General features: G+C 36.2%; 4 protein-coding genes across 4 annotated transcripts; 3 read left to right on the forward strand and 1 right to left on the reverse strand.

Annotated features, from left to right (window-relative positions):
• Positions 1 to 2,993: 2,993 nt before the first annotated feature.
• On the forward strand, positions 2,994 to 4,446 carry LOC26529329. The gene is made up of 4 exons (XM_015177476.1): positions 2,994 to 3,032; positions 3,834 to 3,989; positions 4,041 to 4,208; positions 4,279 to 4,446. The coding sequence occupies exons 1-4, from the start codon at positions 2,994 to 2,996 to the stop codon at positions 4,444 to 4,446; spliced, it is 531 nt and encodes a 176-aa protein (XP_015032962.1).
• An 811-nt stretch (positions 4,447 to 5,257) lies between these two features.
• Positions 5,258 to 7,309, forward strand: LOC26528875. The gene is made up of 4 exons (XM_023178278.1): positions 5,258 to 5,314; positions 6,707 to 6,862; positions 6,921 to 7,088; positions 7,154 to 7,309. The coding sequence occupies exons 1-4, from the start codon at positions 5,258 to 5,260 to the stop codon at positions 7,307 to 7,309; spliced, it is 537 nt and encodes a 178-aa protein (XP_023034046.1).
• Positions 7,310 to 8,316: 1,007 nt separating this feature from the next.
• LOC26530235 lies at positions 8,317 to 9,039 on the forward strand. The gene is made up of 4 exons (XM_015177532.1): positions 8,317 to 8,373; positions 8,439 to 8,594; positions 8,653 to 8,820; positions 8,884 to 9,039. The coding sequence occupies exons 1-4, from the start codon at positions 8,317 to 8,319 to the stop codon at positions 9,037 to 9,039; spliced, it is 537 nt and encodes a 178-aa protein (XP_015033018.1).
• A 2,190-nt stretch (positions 9,040 to 11,229) lies between these two features.
• On the reverse strand, positions 11,230 to 12,394 carry LOC6647726 (rRNA 2'-O-methyltransferase fibrillarin 1). Its single transcript, XM_002070700.3, has one exon. It carries the CDS (start codon positions 12,311 to 12,313, stop codon positions 11,306 to 11,308), a length of 1,008 nt encoding a protein of 335 aa, XP_002070736.2. The 5' UTR covers positions 12,314 to 12,394; the 3' UTR covers positions 11,230 to 11,305.
• Positions 12,395 to 20,197: the final 7,803 nt, after the last annotated feature.

Raw genomic sequence — 20,197 nt, forward strand, 5'->3', positions numbered from 1 at the left:
ACATGTTTAATATTTTAACGTAATTTTTTTATATATAAATTCCATTAAACGAAAGCGTGTTAATGAATTTTCAATATTTGGCTCAAAGTATATTCATTAAAACGGCATGCACACCAAATATTAAATTTAAATAAATAAATAAAAAAAATTGTTAATATTTCACTCACATTTTGATGAGAAAGAGATTGAATTTAATTCAATAGTTTGGTTAACAATAAGTAAATGTTTAATTATTTATAATCAAATCAAATATCTTCAGTTTTAATTTCTTTAATTCTATTTGTTTCTTTGTGACATGCAATTAAAATGGCAATGCAATAAATTTTGGTAAAGGAAAATAGTTACTGCACTGCACAGTTTTTTGCGCTAAATAAATTGTCGTACTTTTTTCTTCATTGTCTTGGAAACCAAAAACGAACAATTGGAAACTTGCAAGCCGCTTAGTTTCTTATCGATTTCATTTGTTTTAAAGCTGCGTTCAGACCATGGCAAAGGTCCCATTCCGGATTCGAGCCCCAGCCACACACACAGTGTAGCTAAGAGCCAGAATGGGAAATTGGGTTACATATTGCAACTGGCTGCACTTATCAGTCAGTGGCAGTGACACAGCTGCACATGCCTGGTCCCGTCGTATAGTTGCACTTGACAGCTGAGTTGATGTTAATGCTTTGTTATGTGGCCATGTCATGTTGTTGTTGCAACTGCTGCGAATTGTGGTGCCACAAGTCGTTGCAGTGGCAGACGTTGAGACCATGTTATAGACAACACAAATTTTTCTGTTTTATAGAAAATGAATACTGTTTTTTTTTTTAAATTCATGGAAATTTTATATGTCTATGTATTTTGTCTTAAGATATTAACTTTTTTTATATACCTTTTTTTATTATTTAAAATTTGAATCAACTTTTATTTTTAAAAGTCAATATTCCGATAATAATAGTTGTTTTTTATTTGAAAATTGCGCAATTATAGGAAATGCAATCCTTGGGGGTTTGTTTTCTAAATTATGGAAAGGGACACGTATTTTACTTTTCTTTTTATGTTCTTTATGCATAAATATTAATGCAGGATCAACTTATTAAAGCCACTGTCTGCCGAAGTAATTTGAGTTTGTGATTCCATTTTTTCTTCTTTTCACACATTTTTAAACTCTTTGGCTTGCTTTAATTCTTAAATTGATGTAAATTAATTACATGATTCTGAAGCTGCGTTAATTAATTTTTGTAAATTGATGCTGCGGCCATTTTAGCTTGTTAAAAATCAATAAAGCTTATAGAAATTTAATGAGCCTCAGGATGCCAGAAAATGATACCAATTGGTTTTCAAGCCCTTGGCAAATACAAGAGATAAAAGTTCGCAAAATGTTGCATATAATATTTAATATATTTAACAAATATTTTAATAATTTCAATAATCGTTAATTAATACAAAGAATGTGATATTAACGGGTTTACAAAACTGATTAAAATGTAGTTAAAGATATTCCAATTCAATGTGCGCAGAAAATTATATTGTAGGATCAAAAGTATTTCACAATTTAAGCAGAAGTATAACTAAAGGTTTATATATTTTTAAAAGTCGCCAGCGACTCTTTTGCGGCAAAGTTTTTGGCAAGCAACAAACACCGCACGTGAGTTTTGCTGCAGCCGGCACATGACTAAGGAACTAATGGCACTTACACACAAACACAAACACACACACACACACACACACACACATGTCACGTGTTACGGCTACAACAAATATTCAAAAAATGTGATGCCAAAAGCCAGCTACGGCAGCCATCTAGCCATCCAGTCAGCTGGTAACAACAAAAACGCTTGGGTTTTGCATTTTACAGCGACCAACGCCGCGAAGCTGCTAAACTTGGCGCCGTTTGTTGTCATTTTGTGAAAATGTGAGCAAGTATTTTAAAAATGTATTTTGTTATTCCAGTTGCTGTAAGTGCTGTTGTTGTTGTTGTTTTGGATTTTCATAGCAATAGGTATAGCACGTAGGAGCACCAAGTTACAAAGCATTTGGCTTTGCGGCGCATATAAGTATGCTATAGTTTTTCATGTGGGGGAAGTCTGCGTGCACTCGCACTTGTCGGTGTAGAAGAATATGTATGTATGTGTGCGTTGGTGTCATCTTAGGTCTCAACGGGCTAATAGAGTTTCAGGAGACGTGTCGTGTAGGTGGGTGAAATCCAGCCTGGACAACTAACTCAAACCCGGATAGACTTCATATTTTCAGCTGGTAAAAATTTACATCGAACAAAAGTTGTTGGCTAAAAGTTGTTTCATTTTGCAATGCATTTGGAACTTTTCCACCACTCCCCCTCCCTCCCTTACTAGTTTTTTATGAACTGCACACTGCCCATTGCCCACTGACTTGACTTTGTTGTTGACTTTCCGTTGGCTCATTATGCAGTGAAAGCCAACAGAGTTGGAGGGGTATCCGCGGCCACTTGGCTACCAAAGTTGTAGACGTTGGCCGTTTTGCAACAATTCCAGGCAAATACTCAAATACAACAACGCAGCTAGCCTACCACAATGGCTTGGCCAGGCTGGGATTGTCGTTGCGCCCAGAGGAAAAGAGAGAGCGAGACAGAGCGAGAGAGTAGGCTACCAAAATGGCGTCCGCCTGTGCCGGTCCGGCAAGTTTATTAAAAAATTTTCAAGCTTGTTCCGCGCTTTTGCACCGCTTCCCCGCTTAGCTTGTGTATATGATTCTTGTTCTTCTTGTTTTGCCTGCTTTATTTCATTCTTATTTTACAGTTGTTGTTTCTGTTACTACTTTTTTTTTCTCGTTTTTCTGTGCCACTTGGCCAGCGCAACATGCACTTGAGTTTCATTTGCTTGTTTTCTGGCCATGTCGGGCAATGTCAGAGAGTACATTAAAAATAGTATACCGCCCTTTCGCCACTCCCGCCAAACGACCAAAGAAGAAAAAAATACTACAGCAAGTTTTATGCTTTTCGCCATACAGTGGGAAGGCAAAACCGCAACAAAATGAAGCTATTCCTTTTGGTTGGCCATATTGGTCTCACTGTTTGTGTAGTTCACATTGTTAAATTATGTGAAGAATTCCCTAAAATGTAATGGCTTGATGAAGCGAACGATTGAGTCCCATATTGTAAATATTTTTATAATTTTAATATACATAATTGGTCGATCCGAAAAGATCAAATGTTGACAATCATACAGAATACAGGTACAGATACAGATACAGGTCAAAATTTAAAAAATACTTTAATAGTTTTATTACCAATTGGGTTGCTGAACAGAAATCGCCACGAGTCGTTGGCTTGTGTTTTGGCAATTACGTCGATTATTGTGTTTTATATTGACTCAACAAAAAATTCGAAATGATGACTGGAATAAAAGTTTCGGAAATTTCAAACATTGTTTTAAGGCCAAGTTCTTCTTATTTTTTTTTTCATATACTTCTATTTGGCATTCTAACCTTTTCGTGATTTGTAAATAAATTTACATTTATTTAAAATAAAATAAATAAAAAAATATTTACATATTTTTGAAATGTTTTTGTGGCGACAATAAATTAGCCGTGACGGGCTTTTGAAAGTCGTTAGTACCAAATCCATTAAATTTGCATTAGTTTTTAATTATATTCATTTATTTCAATATCGATTCAATAAATCATTTTTATGGAACGTATAAACTCCGTATTATTTGCAAGGGAATTTAGTTAACTATTTCAAGTTGAACTAAAATGTTCGCCAATTTTGAAATCACTTGGCTTATATTATTGGGAAGTTATGTAGTCCAGGCAAGTTGCTAAACTTAACATGTATTTTATTAATAATATTACAATAAAATCTAATACTTCAGATCAGTTCATTGACTGAGTTTACGAATATACAGTGCAAAACCTTAGATAAAAGTGTTGCGGAATTTGAATATTGTTACATTAAAGCTGTGAATCGAACTTACAAATATATTTCCCTTAAAGTAAAAATGAATCAACTGCCAATAACAACTACCAAGGTAGGCAAGAATCTTTCAACTCTAGACCAAATAATAATTAAGCTTTTGCAGGTAAACATTGCATTACTCAAACGATATAATGGTTATAAGCCATTCCTTTACAATTATACAGTCGATGGTTGTAGATACTTGGAAAATCCCGATCAAAATCCCATAGCAAAGTATTTTGGCGATTTATATCTACCATTTACCAATATAAATCACTCATGTCCCTTTAATGTAAGTGTAAATAAACGCTAGGCTAACTATAAATTTATATTTTCTTAAGATCATTTCTTTATCTCAACAGCATGACATTATATTGGAGAAACTCAATATTCAGTTTTTAAATAATCATCTTACTAAAGTTTTGCCGTTTCCTGAAGGTGATTATTGTTTGTCAATGATATGGTCTCTAAATAATGCGAGGGTTTTGATAATTAAAACATATGTAGCACTATCAAAGATCGCAAATTGATTAACATATTTAACGAATAAATAAAAATACAAATCTAAGCAAATGCTGATATAATATAATTTTTTTTATTTAATTAAATTATTGAATAAAAAGAAGGAAAACCTGGAAAGAAAACCTGGTTTCTAAGGTTGACATTCGACCTTTAATAGTCAGAAGAAAGAATTTTGAATCCTATAATCCAACATATTTAAAAATATCTGATAATCATCCATCGATCTATACATTTAAAACTTGGTGGCTTTTTCTATCATCACATGAATAATTCATCATAATTCAAAGACTTTTTATGATCGTCAAATCTAGACCTAGTTTATAAGAAAAAGTACTAATCATAGAAGAAGAGAAAAACATAGAACTTTATTTTTGCTTTTAGTTTCCTTACTTGACACCCTATTCAATTATTTTTCTATTTTTGGTATATAATTATGGTTTTCTCTCATCATAAATAGTAAAAAAATGGTTATTTTTTTAACTATGATTAGTTTTTAGCTCGTTAACACAAAGGTCACCCCTAATATAATGGATATTTAAGCTGTATGCACGTTTGTAATTAAACGTGTCCCCAAAAAGTGTCAGCACGTGATTAATATTCTATATTTTCCAAACTATTTTTGTGTTGTAGCCGATCGAATTGTATATCCGGATAATTAAAATGATATATAAATAATTATTTTGTTGTTTACACCGTCACGAATCGTTAACATTTTCCTTGCTATCATTAATTGATCTTTCATTTCAATTAGTTAAAGCTATATAAATAAACATATACATAAACTAAATATTTTACTCGATATTCAGAAAATCCACTATAATGGGCAAGAAGTTGCGGTTGCTCGGTTTGATTGTAATAGCAAGTTTAATAATGCAAGTGAGTTTTAGTCAACAACTAATTTTTTAATTTCATTACAAGTATTGTTTTGTTTCAAGGTTAATTCCCGATTTGAGTTTACAAATATTAAATGTAATTCGTTGGACAAAAGTTTCACTGATTTTCAATATTGTTATATAAAGGCTGTAAATCGATCTTACAAATACATATCACTGAGAGCAAATTTGTTTAAACTACCCGTAACAACTGCCAAGGTATCATCGAATCCAATTGATAAGTAACACTTTATAATTAACAAAAGATTGTAATTCTAGGTTAATATTGCTCTACTAAAACGGTATAATGGCTATCGGCCATTCCTTTACAATTATACAGTGGATGGTTGTAGGTACTTGCAGAACCCAGATCGTAATCCAATAGCAAAATTTTTTGGCGATTTATATCTACCATTTACAAATATAAATCACTCATGTCCCTTTAATGTAAGTGCGATTTATCACGACACTAATTGTAGTTCAGACTTTTGAAATTTGATCTTTCTTGTAATAGCATGACGTTATATTGGAAAAACTCCATATTGAATTTTTAAATCATAAGTTAACTAAAGTTTTGCCGTTTCCTGAAGGTGACTATTGCTTGGCAATGATTTGGTCTGGTAATGATGCAAAGCGTGCTGATGTGAAAGTGTATATGACTCTTTCGTAAATTATAAAACTAAGTTTATCTTTCCATTGAATAAAAAGTAAATTAAACATTTATCGGGTACCTGTATAATACATTTTTGAAATAATCGTAAAATCATACATCATTGCAGTAAGAATAAGTACCCACATGGCACTTAAGTCTATATTTTTACCCATAATCTGTTAGCAAATGTTCATTTAATTCTAATAAATTAATATAATTGTCTTGGCTTTTATTTGATAAGGAATATGAATAAGTAGAATTTACTAATCTGAAGGCATAAATATTGTTGCCTTATATTAATTAATCCTTTGTCTGATTGAAAATCAGGATTAAGTAATTAAATATCCCTCGAATAAGTCGACGGATATATTTAAGAACTTTTGTTAGTCCCAAATTTGTGTTTGATTGATAATTCCATTTTTCTATAGGAGGTATTTGAATTTAAAATGTGCAGTAGTTTTCATTGATACAGACACCAACAGAACTCTCAATTTTTAGCCAATTTATTTAAGTGCTCGACATGCACTATTGGATAAAGCAATTGAAATAATGATATGCTTCATGGTTTCGGCATATGTTCAAAATAACTTAAATAGTCAGTCATTTTAATCTTCTGTCCGATGAATGTCATACTTGCTTTAATGTGTTTACTGTTGTCGGCAATTAAAGTTGCTGATGTAAGTTTTCTTCATAGAAAGACAAATGTGTATTTCAGAGCATATTTTATAACACCGATTTCAAAAGATTTCAGGCCATGTGGAATTCACAAATGTTAAATGCGAATCTCTGGATAAAACCTTTTCCGACTTTGAGTACTGCTACATAAAAGCCATAAACCGGAGTTACAAATATGTATCCATAAAAGTGAATTTATTTAAAACTCCAGTAACTAAAGTAAAGGTATCGTAGATTCCCCTAATGCATACTGTTTAATTTAATATGTTGTGCAAATTTTTAGGTCAATTTTCTTGTGATGAAGCGATTTAATGGTTATCGTCCATTTCTCTATAACATCACAGTGGATGCCTGCAAATTCATAGAAAATCCGAACAGAAACCCAATAGCTCATTACCTATCCGACCTTTTTCTGCCATATACGAATTTGGTACACAAGTGTCCCTATAATGTGAGCGAAGATATAGATTTCTTGTTAAATTATTTCAACATATTTTGGTTTCTTCTCTTTCACAGCATAGCCTTATCATGGATAAACTTCCAATTGATCATATAAATAACCAGTTCACTAATGTTCTGCCATTTCCTACTGGTGATTATGCTCTTTGCACAAGTTGGATGGCTTATGATATAAACCGTGCTAATATTAAAGTATTTTTGACACTTTCCTAGATTTTATAGGATAGATTTACCTTTAATTGTTTAATAAAGTCACCGGTTAAAGAAAATGATTCTTTTATTATTACTATACTAGTAAACCCGGCAAACTCCGCTTCTCCACCAGATGGATTAGTTTTTTGTTTTGGATTTAAATTACGCAATATCATAATAACTGAACCAACTTTGAGTTGCAAGTTATGTGTTCAAAAGAGAGAGTTCAAAAACTCCGTTGGATAATTTATTACATCAGCGCGATTTGTTATGGAATCAACGGATTTATATGTCACCAAATCGCCATCGATTTTTGATTGAATGGTGAAATTCAGTGCGTGTACATCATTATTCTTTGCGGCGAGAGCAGTTGACTTAACCAAGCAGAATTTTGATAATTCTCACTAATGTTTGAGAAAACATTTTCAATAAGAGCTAATTGAGAGTCAACAAATCGGCAAAAGTCATTGGTAAGAGTAATTTCTCCAGTTGTTGCATCAACTGGGAAAATAGTGCAGCAGTTTGATCATTTTGAAGTTGAACTCTCATATTAGTGGTTAACGATAATGTTTTTACGTTATTCCACAAAAGTGATGCCTTCAAGTAAGCATTCAATTTATCTGCAGGTGTTCCACGGGAAATTACTGCAATCGTCTGTCTGAAATCGCCTGCCAACAATATCATCAAATTGCCAAAGATGTTGTTATTTCGCCGAAGATCCTTCTCGAATGATATTAGCTCCAAAAGAAGTCAGGCGGGATCAGTTCCTTCGGTCAATAGTTTCAGTGGGTGTAGTGGTGTAAGTAATGGATCCAGTTTGACTTTTCATCTTGCGCAGCACAATCCACCCGTTTCCAACCAGTTGACATTCGCTGTAAATTGTATTGAAATCAAATTTGTTGACGGTTTTTTTTTATGTTCTCGACATGCACTATTGGATAAAGCAATTAAACTAATTGTTCGCTTTATGGTTTTGCTTTATTACTCATAAAAATTACATATAATCAGTCATTTTACAGTTCTTTCCGATGAATGTCATATTTGGTTTGCTGTGTCTACTGTTGGCAGCGGTTAAAGTTGCTGAGGTAAGTTTATTCTTCATAGAAAGACAATTATTTTAAGACATATTGTATAAAACCGGTTTGAAAAGATTTCAGGCCATGTGGAATTCACAAATGTTAAATGCGAATCTCTGGATAAAAATTTTTCCGACTTTGAATATTGCTACATAAAAGCCATAAACCGAAGCTACAAATACGTTTCCTTAAAAGTGAATTTATTTAAAGTTCCAGTAACTAAAATAAAGGTATCGTAGATTCCCCTAATGCATACTGTTTAATTTAATATGTTATGCAAATTTTTAGGTTAATTATTCTGTGATGAAGCGATTCAATGGATATATTCCCTTTCTCTATAACGTCACAATCGATGCCTGCAAATATTTTGAAAATACGAACAGAAACCCACTAGCTCAATACATATCAGGGCTCTTTCTGCCATATTCGAATATGGCCCACAAGTGCCCATTTAATGTGAGCAATGATATAGACTTTATGTGAATTTATTTCAAAGCGAATAAGTTTCTTCTTTCACAGCATAGCCTCATTGTGGAGAAGCTACCTATTGATCATGTGAGCAATCACTTAACTAATGTCCTTAAATTCCCTACTGGAGATTATGCTCTCTATACAAGTTGGATGGCTTATAATATTAATCGTGCTAACGTGAATGTTTTTATCAAACTTTCTTAAAAATTATCTGATAAAGAACATATAAGTATATAAGTGGTAATATATTCTATTAAAGTTTTCGAATAAATTTGGTGATGGTATATGAGATTTGATTTTATATAGAAGGATTTCTGGCAGAATATGAATTATTTATTTACAGTAAACTTGGAAATGTTACTGAAACTTGCCACCATCAAAATTTTTGCTGCAATTTTTGTAAAAACCAACAATCATCTTTAAATGAAGTGCTAGCCCATTAATCATATATCACGTGTGTTTTGTCAGCGTTTAATTACAAGTAACAATTCTAATTTAATTTGGGGATTACAACTAATAAAACTTTTTCATTTCGCTAACTTGACGAGGGCATCCGGCTAAGAAGTTTCTCCTGTCACACGTTTCCCTCCTTTGCTCCCTCTTAAGCATTTGTTCAAACAAATGCATGGCAAAATCTTAATTAACCTCAGGGTGTAGAGCATAAACCAGCACACAATCGCATTCGTACTCCTTCACCCACAATTCCGCACCCACTCGTTGTCTATTACGCGAGCATTTCAAGAATAAAAGGAAGCTAAGGCTGAGCAAATAAAACTATGTGCGAGTGAGTGTATATACCATAAACGTATATACATACATACATATGTCTGTGTATGTGTGTGTGAGTCTGAATATGGGAATGTGTGTTCCTGTATTCATTTCGTATGTTGCGCACTTTATTCCATCTATCTCAAAGACAAACCATTCAGCTAACCAGCCCAGACTCTCATCTCATCATTCTCATGCTGCCATCCCATATGCGGAGGTCGCTTGGCATGTGAAGCGAAAATTTCGCTGCTCGGGAATTACATTAAGCGTTGGCATAATAAATTATTCCGTATGATATGATTCTGGTACATGATAAGCGTTTGTAATTTTAACTGTCAGTTAAATGAGTAAATGGCTCACAGAGTGTATATGTATGTGTCTGTATGTTTTTGTGTCGGTGTGTCTGTATGGTGAATTGGCTGGTGGGGGTGGAGGGGGCTTGAGTGTATGTATGTATGTGAGGATATATATGGGCGTGGCTTGCCAACGATTTAGAATACTTCATATTTATCTTTTGTTGGAAACTTGAACATTTGTTCGCGTAAATAAAAGTTCAGCGTCAATATTTGCAACACACACATGCATAGAATCTCTCTCTAGCAAACAAATATATAGTTACATGTATAGGTACCTATGTATGTATATATATGTACATACAAACAAACATACATACATTTGTATATATGTATGTACATACAAATGTACGTATGTATAATTACAACTCAGAAATGGGAGTTGACGTTGCGTTTGGGTGGGTGACAAGTACGTGACTATAATCATCGCGATTTTACCGCCTCATAATCTTCCATTCCCCACAGCCGCCCCCCTCACCAAAATGCCGCCCATTTGACCCCACGGTCTCACACTCACACCCACACGACACACATCGACCAACTCTCCAGTTTTTGATATTTGCTTTGAAATTAAAAAACTTTTCACTCTGCTCTGTTAGATTTTTCGCATTTGGGCTCTGCCTTGATTTACATGTTAAATAATTTTATCCCCTGCCCCATGTTCCCTTGTTCCCTATGGCGCCATTTGCACCGCCTACCACCTCTCCCCATTCTGCGCTCTCTCTCTCTCCCTCTCTCTCTCTCTCTCTCTAGCAACCGACATTAAAACTGTTTGAAACGCACAGCACAGCCAAAGCGTAAAGCCAAATATGAGCAGAATTTGTCAGTTTCTTTTGGATACCATGAGTTTATACAATATTTGACGCCAGTAAACATTGTATATGCACTGCCATTGCCAACAAAAATCTACTCACTCGCATTTGGCCAAATCAACAGTTCATTAAATCACGTAGGACAAGAACGAAAGCCAAAAATTTGGGAAATCTAAAAGTCCTGAATTACGAGGCAATGACCGTAGTTTGGGGGGGACGGTTTAAATGGTTTGTTTACCATTGGAAAGTTTTTAATCAGTCATAATGTATGTATATAACTAGATGGTAACTTGATATCTAAAAAGATAATAGAAAGTTTGCATCCTGTATAAAAATAAAGTAAGGTACAAACGGTATTGTAAGTACGGAAGTGAAATAAGTAACGGCTGCTGGACGAACAAGTTACTTAGTAGTTACTCAGTACTCTAGTCCCACCAACTGAACAAAAATAATCGGTTCACTTCAATGCATTAAATCAATATTTAATAATTCTTAAAGATATAGAAAAACGTACTTATAACAGTCAATTATTTCTCACTATTCTGTTGCGTGTGACTGAAATTGATCGCCTTTTTCCTTTTGGTTTTCCTTATTCGAGGGACGAATTGGCCCAAGACTGTATAGTCCCACGACGAGAATGTAACCCGGTGCAAAAGGATCTAAAGCAATCTGTTCCAGTGGCTGAAACTGTTCCTGTTTGAGGCGCTTAATCTTATTGGCAAAGGTCTCTCCCGCCGGAGTGCTGCCATCAATGACATCGGACTGCAAAACTATGGCGAATTTCCCGCCCACCTTAAGATAGTGGCGAGAATTCAACATTAGGGTACGAACTTGATCCAACTGGGGCGTATCAATGAATATCATATCAACACAATCCGAGATAATCTTGCGATATTTGTAAGGCATGGTGACATCATCGATAATGGGCACAATATTGGAGTATTTTTGCGCCACAGCCAAGAGGCCTTCCGACCAGTCTCCATGATCTACGGCATATACGGTGCCCGATTCGCCCACAATGTCGGCAACGTGCATTATAGTGCTTCCGAGTCCTGAACCCAAAAGCAATATCTTCGAGGCATGGCCAATGTGTATATTGGAAACCCCGCTTAGGATCGCAGCGGCTAGTTTCGATTGAAAGGGCGACCAGGAGCGATACTCATACCGTTTGCCAGCCATATCGGCAATGAAACGCTGTTCACTACAGTCATCGTTGCCCGGCGCTAAAGTACGAGTGAGCAGCATGATGGCATCATCCCGGCTGCGGGCCAGAAATATCCCACTATGACGATGTGGCTCAATGCTAACCATAATCATTTGCTGCAGACTGCAGGCCATTTCGGGTTTTGGTGGCTCCAATTTATTGGGACTTTCAGTCTTGACTCCACTCTTAGTAGAATTACTTTTCGCTGCATCTCCTGCTGTGACCTTGGTGGATAATGTCGTCTTTCGTCCATCCCGGACCTTAGGCTTGCTTTTCGATATAGATCTCTTTCCCATTGCAAAATGTAAGCTATGAATTTTTCGATAGGGTAAGCTACACATGTATTTTTTTTTAGACAGTTAGTTCTATATACACATTATGTGATGTTAATTTCGTAGGCAAGTAAATCGAATACGAGTTAATACAATTTCAAATAACATCATGCTGTACAAATTATTCTAAGTGCAAACATGTTTGTATGCAACATGTTTTGGTATATTTGTTGCTGTTGTTTTATCAGCATTTATTGCAGCAGCAATGGTAAAGGACCTGCAGCTAAAATGAAATCTGCATTTGAGTTGTGTTAAAAAGTTCGCATTCGCAACGCACAAATGGAACAATAGAACCTAAGCGTGGATATATTGTGGCCCCAAGCACAGAATGGTCCCCGGTCCCGGTTGCGGCGCTGTTATTTTTTCTTTTTTTTGATTTTGCCAGTTGAAAGCAAATCAAAGCAGACGCAGGACACGTTAAGGAGGCGAATTTGGGTTGGCATGGCAATGCAAAACAACTTAAAATGTCATATAAAATTTGTAGCATTGCTGATTGCGCGTGTTAAACAGTCAAACGAGTGCGAGAAAGAAAAACCAGAGCTATGGCTTCCTCCCCCAACTCATACACACACACACACACACACACACACACACACACACACACACATTTCGCGCCAATATATAGCTCATGAATCCAGTCACGCCCAGGCTCTAGGGGGTCTATCTATAAATATGTGTGTGTGTGTGTGTGAGAGCAACTTTGGGGCGTTCCAAACTAAAAACAAAAAGCCACGAAATCCTGGCATAGCCGAAAGCGAAACGTGGAAAATAAAAAGCAAACGAAATGCGAAAAATCACAAATTCCACAAAATCTTTAAATCCCACGGATTTATGCATTTTTACGTTGCATTTGCTGCCGTTGCATGTGGGTTGTCTATCGACGTGGCTGGTGCTGCTGCTGTCCCAACCCATAAACCCTACGACTCACTCACTTATTCTATGTGCTTTTGCGATTGTGAAAATGTCGAAAGTGTGACAGAGATAGAAAGACCAAAACCAGACCTGGGCTGGGCATTCACGTTTATGTGATTTCTGCAGTTTGCCAACAGCGCCTCAAGGTGTCACTGCACTGTGCATTGCATTCTACACTGCAATGTCTGCTGATTTGTCATAGAGTGGCTCTAATGAAAAGATGACATTTTATATCTCACTATTCATAGAAACTGATCAAGCGGTATCTAAAGAATCCTAATATTGAATTTGTGGTTATATTAGCTATTTTATTTGATTTTATCATATTTTGACAAGAGAGATTCTCTCTATTGGCGTTGAATGCAAATGCATTTAGCTCAAAAGCAAAACTCTAAAGTTGAACAAAAAAAAAACTGTTGATCTAGTAAGCTTAAATAAGATAAAAATTAAGCACATACATACGTACATCTACGTATTATAATATTATTCCATGAATCTACAATCAATCAATAAGCGGACTACAGACTTTTCAGGCTTGGGTAGAGAGCTAGATCTTTTATCATATTTGATATTGGTCAAGAATATTTATGATAAAATTTAGATCAGAACAAACTGATTCTCAGAGTTGATTCATTCGGTTTTACTCATTAATAAATTCGGTTTCATGCCCATTCCATTTAATTTTATTCACGAGAGTTACAAGTTAGGTACCAGCCTAATGCACCTACCATGTAAGCAGTCATTGATGATGCTGCTGCCGGTGCAGTGTGTTCCTGTGTGTGTGTGTGTGTGTGTGTCGCTATCAGAACGACGACAGCACAAGTTCTACCTTCTTTTTTTACGCCCTTCCTAACTCCCTCCCTCAATGCAGACCAACACTTAACGCCAACGAAAACAAAGAAAAAAGTCACCCACAATCGATTGGCGCTGCCTCCAACTGAGCCCATATTCAATGGGTAGGTGGACGAAGTGTGGAGCACATTGGTTGGTTGGATATTCTGGGTTAAGCCTGTTGTTGCTGTTGTTGGTTTGCCGTTTTTATGGCACACTGCAAACTATCTGTCGCTTTTGTTTTACGATTCCTTTTGCGCTTGATGATCGTCGCCGTCTCTACCGTTGCTGTTGCTGTTGCTGTTGATGTTGTTGCTGCTGCTGCTGATGTTGTTGCCTGTTCCCAGCCCTGCATGGCCATCGGCGTAATCGTGTTGCTGTTTGCTGCATTGGATGTTTGTTTGTCTCCGTTTCTTTTGCTCTTTGTCATGGCAGTGGGTTTCATTTTTTCGCATTGCTGCTGCAATCTCTGTGTAATATTTTATTTTCAATTCGCATTTAGTGCAGCCGTGGCAGCATCTAAGGGAGGAATAAATTGTATCTGACAATTGGCAATTGGCCTATCCGCCTGTTTGATAGTGAGCCAGGAGCCAGGAGCCACGAGCAGAGCCAGGCCCAAACACATTGGCAAAGCCATCATGCTCAAGCTCAAGCAGTCGCGGCTTGCCAATAAATCCTGGCCCTGGGTGCGGCTCCCTTTGGCAGTTTATGCTGAATCACGAATTACATTAGACAAGCCTGGGATTTGGTTTCCTTTTCTCGTTTTTTCTTTCGTTCTTTTTTGTTTTTTGCGTTTGTCCGCCCTCTCCGTTCTGTACTATTGCCAATTGGATTAGCACACTTAGCGGACTTTGTCATGAGAGCAAACCACGGTCAAACTGTTTTCATTAGAAGTGCGTTTGGCGTGTTTTAAACTGCTCCATCAATGCCAAATCACCCATACCATTTAATTCGGCACAACTACAAGGCACTGTGGGACAACAACAACTTACAAACATAAGTGAGAATATGAAAAAAGTGTAAGTGACAAATGAATGGAGATTAATTATGGTTTCAATTGATTTTATTATGATTAGAAAAAATAATTAAATGAGTTATTCGTATTATATTTTTCCGTCCGTAGTCTGAAACTTATCGTTCTTGACTATAGAAATGAAGAAGTATATAGGCTCTAAAAGATATATTAAAATTACAATATATAATGCCTTTGTGGGTGTTCATTTCTTAATTGATTGATAATAATAATTTATGCAATGTAAAGAAATGTGGTTGAACCCCACAGTGCAGTGATAAATGTCAAATCAGACACGAGTGTCCTTCTTGCTGGGACGGGCGTGAAATGCTTTTTAAGCACTCACATGAACCGATGTCCATGTTGAGGGCACATTACGAGCAAAAGCAAACAAAAATGTGCGCTGTCAACTAAATGTCAGAAAAATGGTTTGGCAACGCTTCTTGCCTTGCTTCATGTTGGTGTCGTCGGTGTTGCTAGTGTTGGTGTTGTCTCTGTCTCTGTCTCTGTCCCTGGCACGCACGCACTTGATCAATCATGCGAGTGCGAGGATGACGATGCCATCGATGAGGCTGATGCTGACAAGTGCGATGCCATTGTATTTGCATTGATGACAACTACACGTCCGCAAACGATTATGGAGCACCGTTCGCCATGTGGATTGGATTTGTGAAGCCAGTAGATATCGCTGAAAAGTAGGCAACGCTTTTTTCTCCTTCTTCTTGGTGTTCTATGTCATCTCATGGCTACATCTCTTCACCTTCTGCATATTAATAAACCGTTTGTCAGACATCCATAATAAATGGCCAGCCCATTCATCTTGCCCAACCAATCGAAAGCCATTAGCTGGCAGACAATCATCAAAAACAAAAAACCTTCAAAAACGACAAAAAAAAAGCGTCAAATGCGACAAATCCGAACAAATGTTTAAGCTTTTAAATGGGATTATATTGATAAGAACGCAATATTTATGCCTATAATTTTTTCTTAAGGTTAAAACGAAGGCATAGACCGCCCACTGTATTTAAGTCTAGAATGCAAATCGAATGTAAAATAAAAAAGGGATTTTCTATTTTTAAAGTGCCAAAATAATCTGTTTAAAGTTCAGACATTGCAACATTTTGTAACCATTCTAAAGCCATTCGCAGCGGTTACGCTAGTCCACTCTCTAAGTCCACTTTTGGCGGCTTTCTGTCTCTCTCTCTTTTTCTCTCTAGTCGACTAATTGAAAATGGATTAGCGGCGAGTTTGGTATGTTTTATGCTCGTGCACGTTGACGACATCGTCGCTGGGAATGCTGAATCCGGCGCAAGGGTGTGAGTGGGGGTGGCACGTGTGTTTATCCAACACGCAAATACATTGAAAATTAATTAAACCGCATGCTGAAACCATGTTAACAAGATGCTTAAAACAAAAAAGCTTCCATTGAAAAAACAAATGCCAGTTTATTCCCCCTGCCCATGCTTGGTCTCTTTGGAGTTGGTGGTTACCTACGATTACGTATACGCAGTGTGGCGCGTGTGAAAAATACTTTAGTAAAAGTTTTACCAAATATATATGTATATAAGAGAAGGTAAACGAAATACTAAGCCTAAAACAGGCAAAGGTTCACAAAGCCCTTTTTTCATTAAGGTGAATGGTACCTTTCCCTTTGCCAAAATGGTTTAATGGCAGAAAAAAAAGAGCTAAAGATGAGACGGCCCTTTGCTTAGACTAACACTTGAACTTTTTTCTCTTTCTTTTTTCTTTGCCTTTTCTGTGTTTTTTTTTCTTATTTTTTTCTTTGCTCAACTTTATCAGACACCCAATTAAAAGGGCTTTATAACAATTAGAGCTAATAACACGCTTCAATTGTGCCAGCAACACCCGAGGGTAGATTCACAATTCAACCAAAGTAGCACCCAACCAGCATTCAACCGCTGCGCCGCCACCACCTATTCAGAGAGCTGGGTTTTTATTTTTATTGGGCACTTTTTTTATTTGGTAATTTTATTTGTGTTTTTTTTTTTTTTTGCCTTTGGTAGCTTATGGTTTGGTGGTATTTTGTAGAATTGCGGTTGTAATTAAAGGGAAAACCACAGCAATTAGCAAATTGACGACTCGATTTGTTTATGCTTTACTATGGTTTAGGACTAGAGTTTTTGTTGCTGCCTATCCTGGACCGAGATATTATGTACTTATCTAATTGAAAAATATGAAAATTATTTTTATGGGGCTATTGTTCTGGCATTTAGCAGGCTGCTGGATCGCTAACTGTAAACTCAGTTAAGCCAAAGCCATGCCCACTGCGAACTCAAACTGAACAAATCTCTGAAATTTGATAAATTAGTTGTAAAACTAAAAACTTTTCAATTTTTCTCTCGTGCTCTCTCTTTTTTCCCCTCTATCTGTCTAGCTGTCTCTTTTCACTATGAGCGGCTTATCCGTCTGTGAGTGAGAAAAGTTTTGTTGGGCAAATGCAAAATCCAATTTTTCGAATGAAAAGTCAAACATGAATTTAACTTTTGATCCGTTTGCCCGGTTGTCTAAGCAGTCAGCAGAAGTCAACAGTCAAACAGCCAAACACAGCTAACAAAATTTTTCAAACTCTAGCATCAAATGTGGATCGAACTAACGATTGAATGAATGAATAAATGGTAGAGGAGGCTACAAAAACCCATCAGCAAAATTCGAGTAGATAACAATTTCAATTTTAGGCACATTTTTAGCAACTAATTTGCAATCAGGCGAGTTTTTGTTAATTTTAATTTGATTATAGCTGCTGCTGCCTCTGCTACTGCCTCTGCCTCCAGTGTCATTGGTAAATGATAATCATTAAAAGCGCTTTCATTGCCTTCCAATATTATTGAGAGTCAGGGGTCGCATCGAAATAATATTTGTTGATTTAAGTTGGCATTTTATGCATGCATTTGCCATATATTTTGGCATCATCATTCGCATTCTATTTATTTTCGATAGCAAATAGCATAAAATTTTCAAATTCAAATCTAATTAACATTCACAGCAACAAAAATGTTTATAATACGCAATTGCATTCTGGCGGCAAAATTTCAATTTTAATGAGCTTCAATTGGCATTAATTGCGGGCGGATGGCAAATGTCTTCTAATGACAGAGACACACACACACACATACAAATACACATCAGAGCGAATTATTTACTTTGGTTGTAATTTAATAAAAAAATACATTTGGCAAATATTTTGGCATTTTCGCGCAATTGCGACAAAGTTGAATTTTGCAATCGAATTGCATAGACGACAAAGCCAGAACTGCCCCGTAACATTTTTGCCATATAAAGTATAGTATAGGGCTGATGTTATATCGTTTTCCAACCATAAGTGACAATGCAACAAGCAGCAAGAGCGCAACAATGCTCACACAATGCATCAACATACACACCCACACACACGCACACACAAACACTCAGCCACACACATTCACGTAGAAGCAGCATATGCATGTGCTGCTGCAAACACATGCTCAATTGAATTGAAATTGAATTTGCAATTCTATGCGCTGCAGCTAACGCCATTTTCTTTGCCGTGCTACAAACTCTAGCATACATTTCAATTTTGTTTTTCTATTTTTTCCACTATTTCCCTCAGCAAAATAGAGCATATTGGCACTCCAAATCAAAATGCTTATATAGACATCATCAAAATGTAGATCTAAAGACATATCTATGGGAACTAGACCAAAACCACAACAAAAAGCGAATAAAGGAATTTGCATCACCTTTCTGTTTTTTCTTTGATGTCAAGGACTTGAATAATTTCATTAAGAGCAATTCAACATTTGTTTTTCTAAAATATTTGCTCTTATCCTTTACTTTAACGTATATAAAAAAAAGCCGAAATGAGGGCAGGGCATTTGGTATTCTATAAGGTTGTCATGGAAAAATGTTAGCATACTTTTTGCCGCCTTGCCACGACGGGCACTTGGCAGTTTTCTGTTCGCTTTTGTGCCGTTCGATTTGCTCTAGCTATAGCCTTTCCCCTCCTCCACGCACCATCTCCATCATCTCTTTCACATCATCGTGCGTATTTGAGAGTTTGCTTTCGCTTTTTGTCGTATTTGCATTTCGTTATTGAGCCTGAGACAAAGCAGAAGAGAAAGGCAAAGAAATAAGAAAAGAGGATCTGCCATTGACGTGGATGCGACTCTTCTGGTTGCATTCAGTCATCAATGAGTTTTTGCATTTTACACTTTTCACTTAGCTGTTTGTAGTCTGTATGTATCTGGTTCTATGGATTTTGTTTTTACCATTTGTTTTCCTCGAAATGTACGCATAATTGTGGGCCCTCTTTAGCATCTCCATGAGATTCATTCAAGTTTAGTTTGTCATGCAATGTATGGGGCAAACAGTCCTTTGATTTATGTGATTAATTGTCAAAGCGTTTTGCCATTTGCAAACATAATTGAAATACATACAACACAAATTTTTTTTTTTTTTTTTTTTTTTTACCAACAACATCATCTTGGTGCTTTTGCATTTTTTAGTCTTAAAGGTAAGTTAAAAGTTTTCCCTCGTCATACATAAAATATGTATTTTTCCATTTCGAGTTTGTTTCACTTACATTACTGCGATGCTCTCCTTATGGGTCTTTCTCTCTCTCTCTCTCTCTATTTCTCTTTTTTCACCTTACTTACCCATCCCTCTTAGGCCAGTATTCCCCGCTCCTTACTCAACAAAATGATTTGTATGTCAGACGGAGTGCCGAATGGGCACAGGCACATGTTTGGCATGCTAAGCGCCACAAAGTATGCCGCACTTTTTGTTTGACTATTGAGGTAAAGTGTGGCGCTTTCTTTTTGTTAGAAACTGTGGTTATGGCTGTGCTTTTGGGCGAAATGCAAATGGTATTTTGCAAGGACAAGTAGACCAGCAACCAAAATAGAGCATTGAGAAATAGAATACGAGTAGTACGAGAAGAAAGGAAAAAGAGAAAACCAAGTGAAAGAACAAACAGCAAATTGCATATAGGAAAAGTTTTCCTCATTACATAAACGAAACAAAAAAGGGCCCAACAAGGAGACAAAGTAGCAAGCAGTTTTCTACCTCTAAATAGTTTATAAACATAAAATGCATACTTTATAATGACATTAAAACTAGGACATTTAAAAAAATTAAATTCA

Source organism: Drosophila willistoni, chromosome 3R (assembly GCF_018902025.1).
Source record: "Drosophila willistoni isolate 14030-0811.24 chromosome 3R, UCI_dwil_1.1, whole genome shotgun sequence".
NCBI lineage: Eukaryota > Metazoa > Arthropoda > Insecta > Diptera > Drosophilidae > Drosophila > Drosophila willistoni.

Excerpts from the sequence above, each read along its gene's own strand:
- LOC26528875 (XM_023178278.1), top strand. The coding sequence starts at position 5,258 with ATGGGCAAGAAGTTGCGGTTGCTCGGTTTGATTGTAATAGCAAGTTTA. Across the intron at positions 5,315-6,706 it reads TAGCAAGTTTAATAATGCAA|ATTTCAGGCCATGTGGAATT; the intron begins GTGAGTTTTAGT and ends CGATTTCAAAAG. Across the intron at positions 6,863-6,920 it reads CTCCAGTAACTAAAGTAAAG|GTCAATTTTCTTGTGATGAA; the intron begins GTATCGTAGATT and ends GCAAATTTTTAG.
- LOC6647726 (XM_002070700.3), bottom strand. The coding sequence starts at position 12,313 with ATGTGTAGCTTACCCTATCGAAAAATTCATAGCTTACATTTTGCAATG.
- LOC26529329 (XM_015177476.1), top strand. The coding sequence starts at position 2,994 with ATGAAGCTATTCCTTTTGGTTGGCCATATTGGTCTCACT. Across the intron at positions 3,990-4,040 it reads TGCCAATAACAACTACCAAG|GTAAACATTGCATTACTCAA; the intron begins GTAGGCAAGAAT and ends AAGCTTTTGCAG. Across the intron at positions 4,209-4,278 it reads ATCACTCATGTCCCTTTAAT|CATGACATTATATTGGAGAA; the intron begins GTAAGTGTAAAT and ends TTATCTCAACAG.
- LOC26530235 (XM_015177532.1), top strand. The coding sequence starts at position 8,317 with ATGAATGTCATATTTGGTTTGCTGTGTCTACTGTTGGCAGCGGTTAAA. Across the intron at positions 8,374-8,438 it reads CAGCGGTTAAAGTTGCTGAG|ATTTCAGGCCATGTGGAATT; the intron begins GTAAGTTTATTC and ends CGGTTTGAAAAG. Across the intron at positions 8,595-8,652 it reads TTCCAGTAACTAAAATAAAG|GTTAATTATTCTGTGATGAA; the intron begins GTATCGTAGATT and ends GCAAATTTTTAG.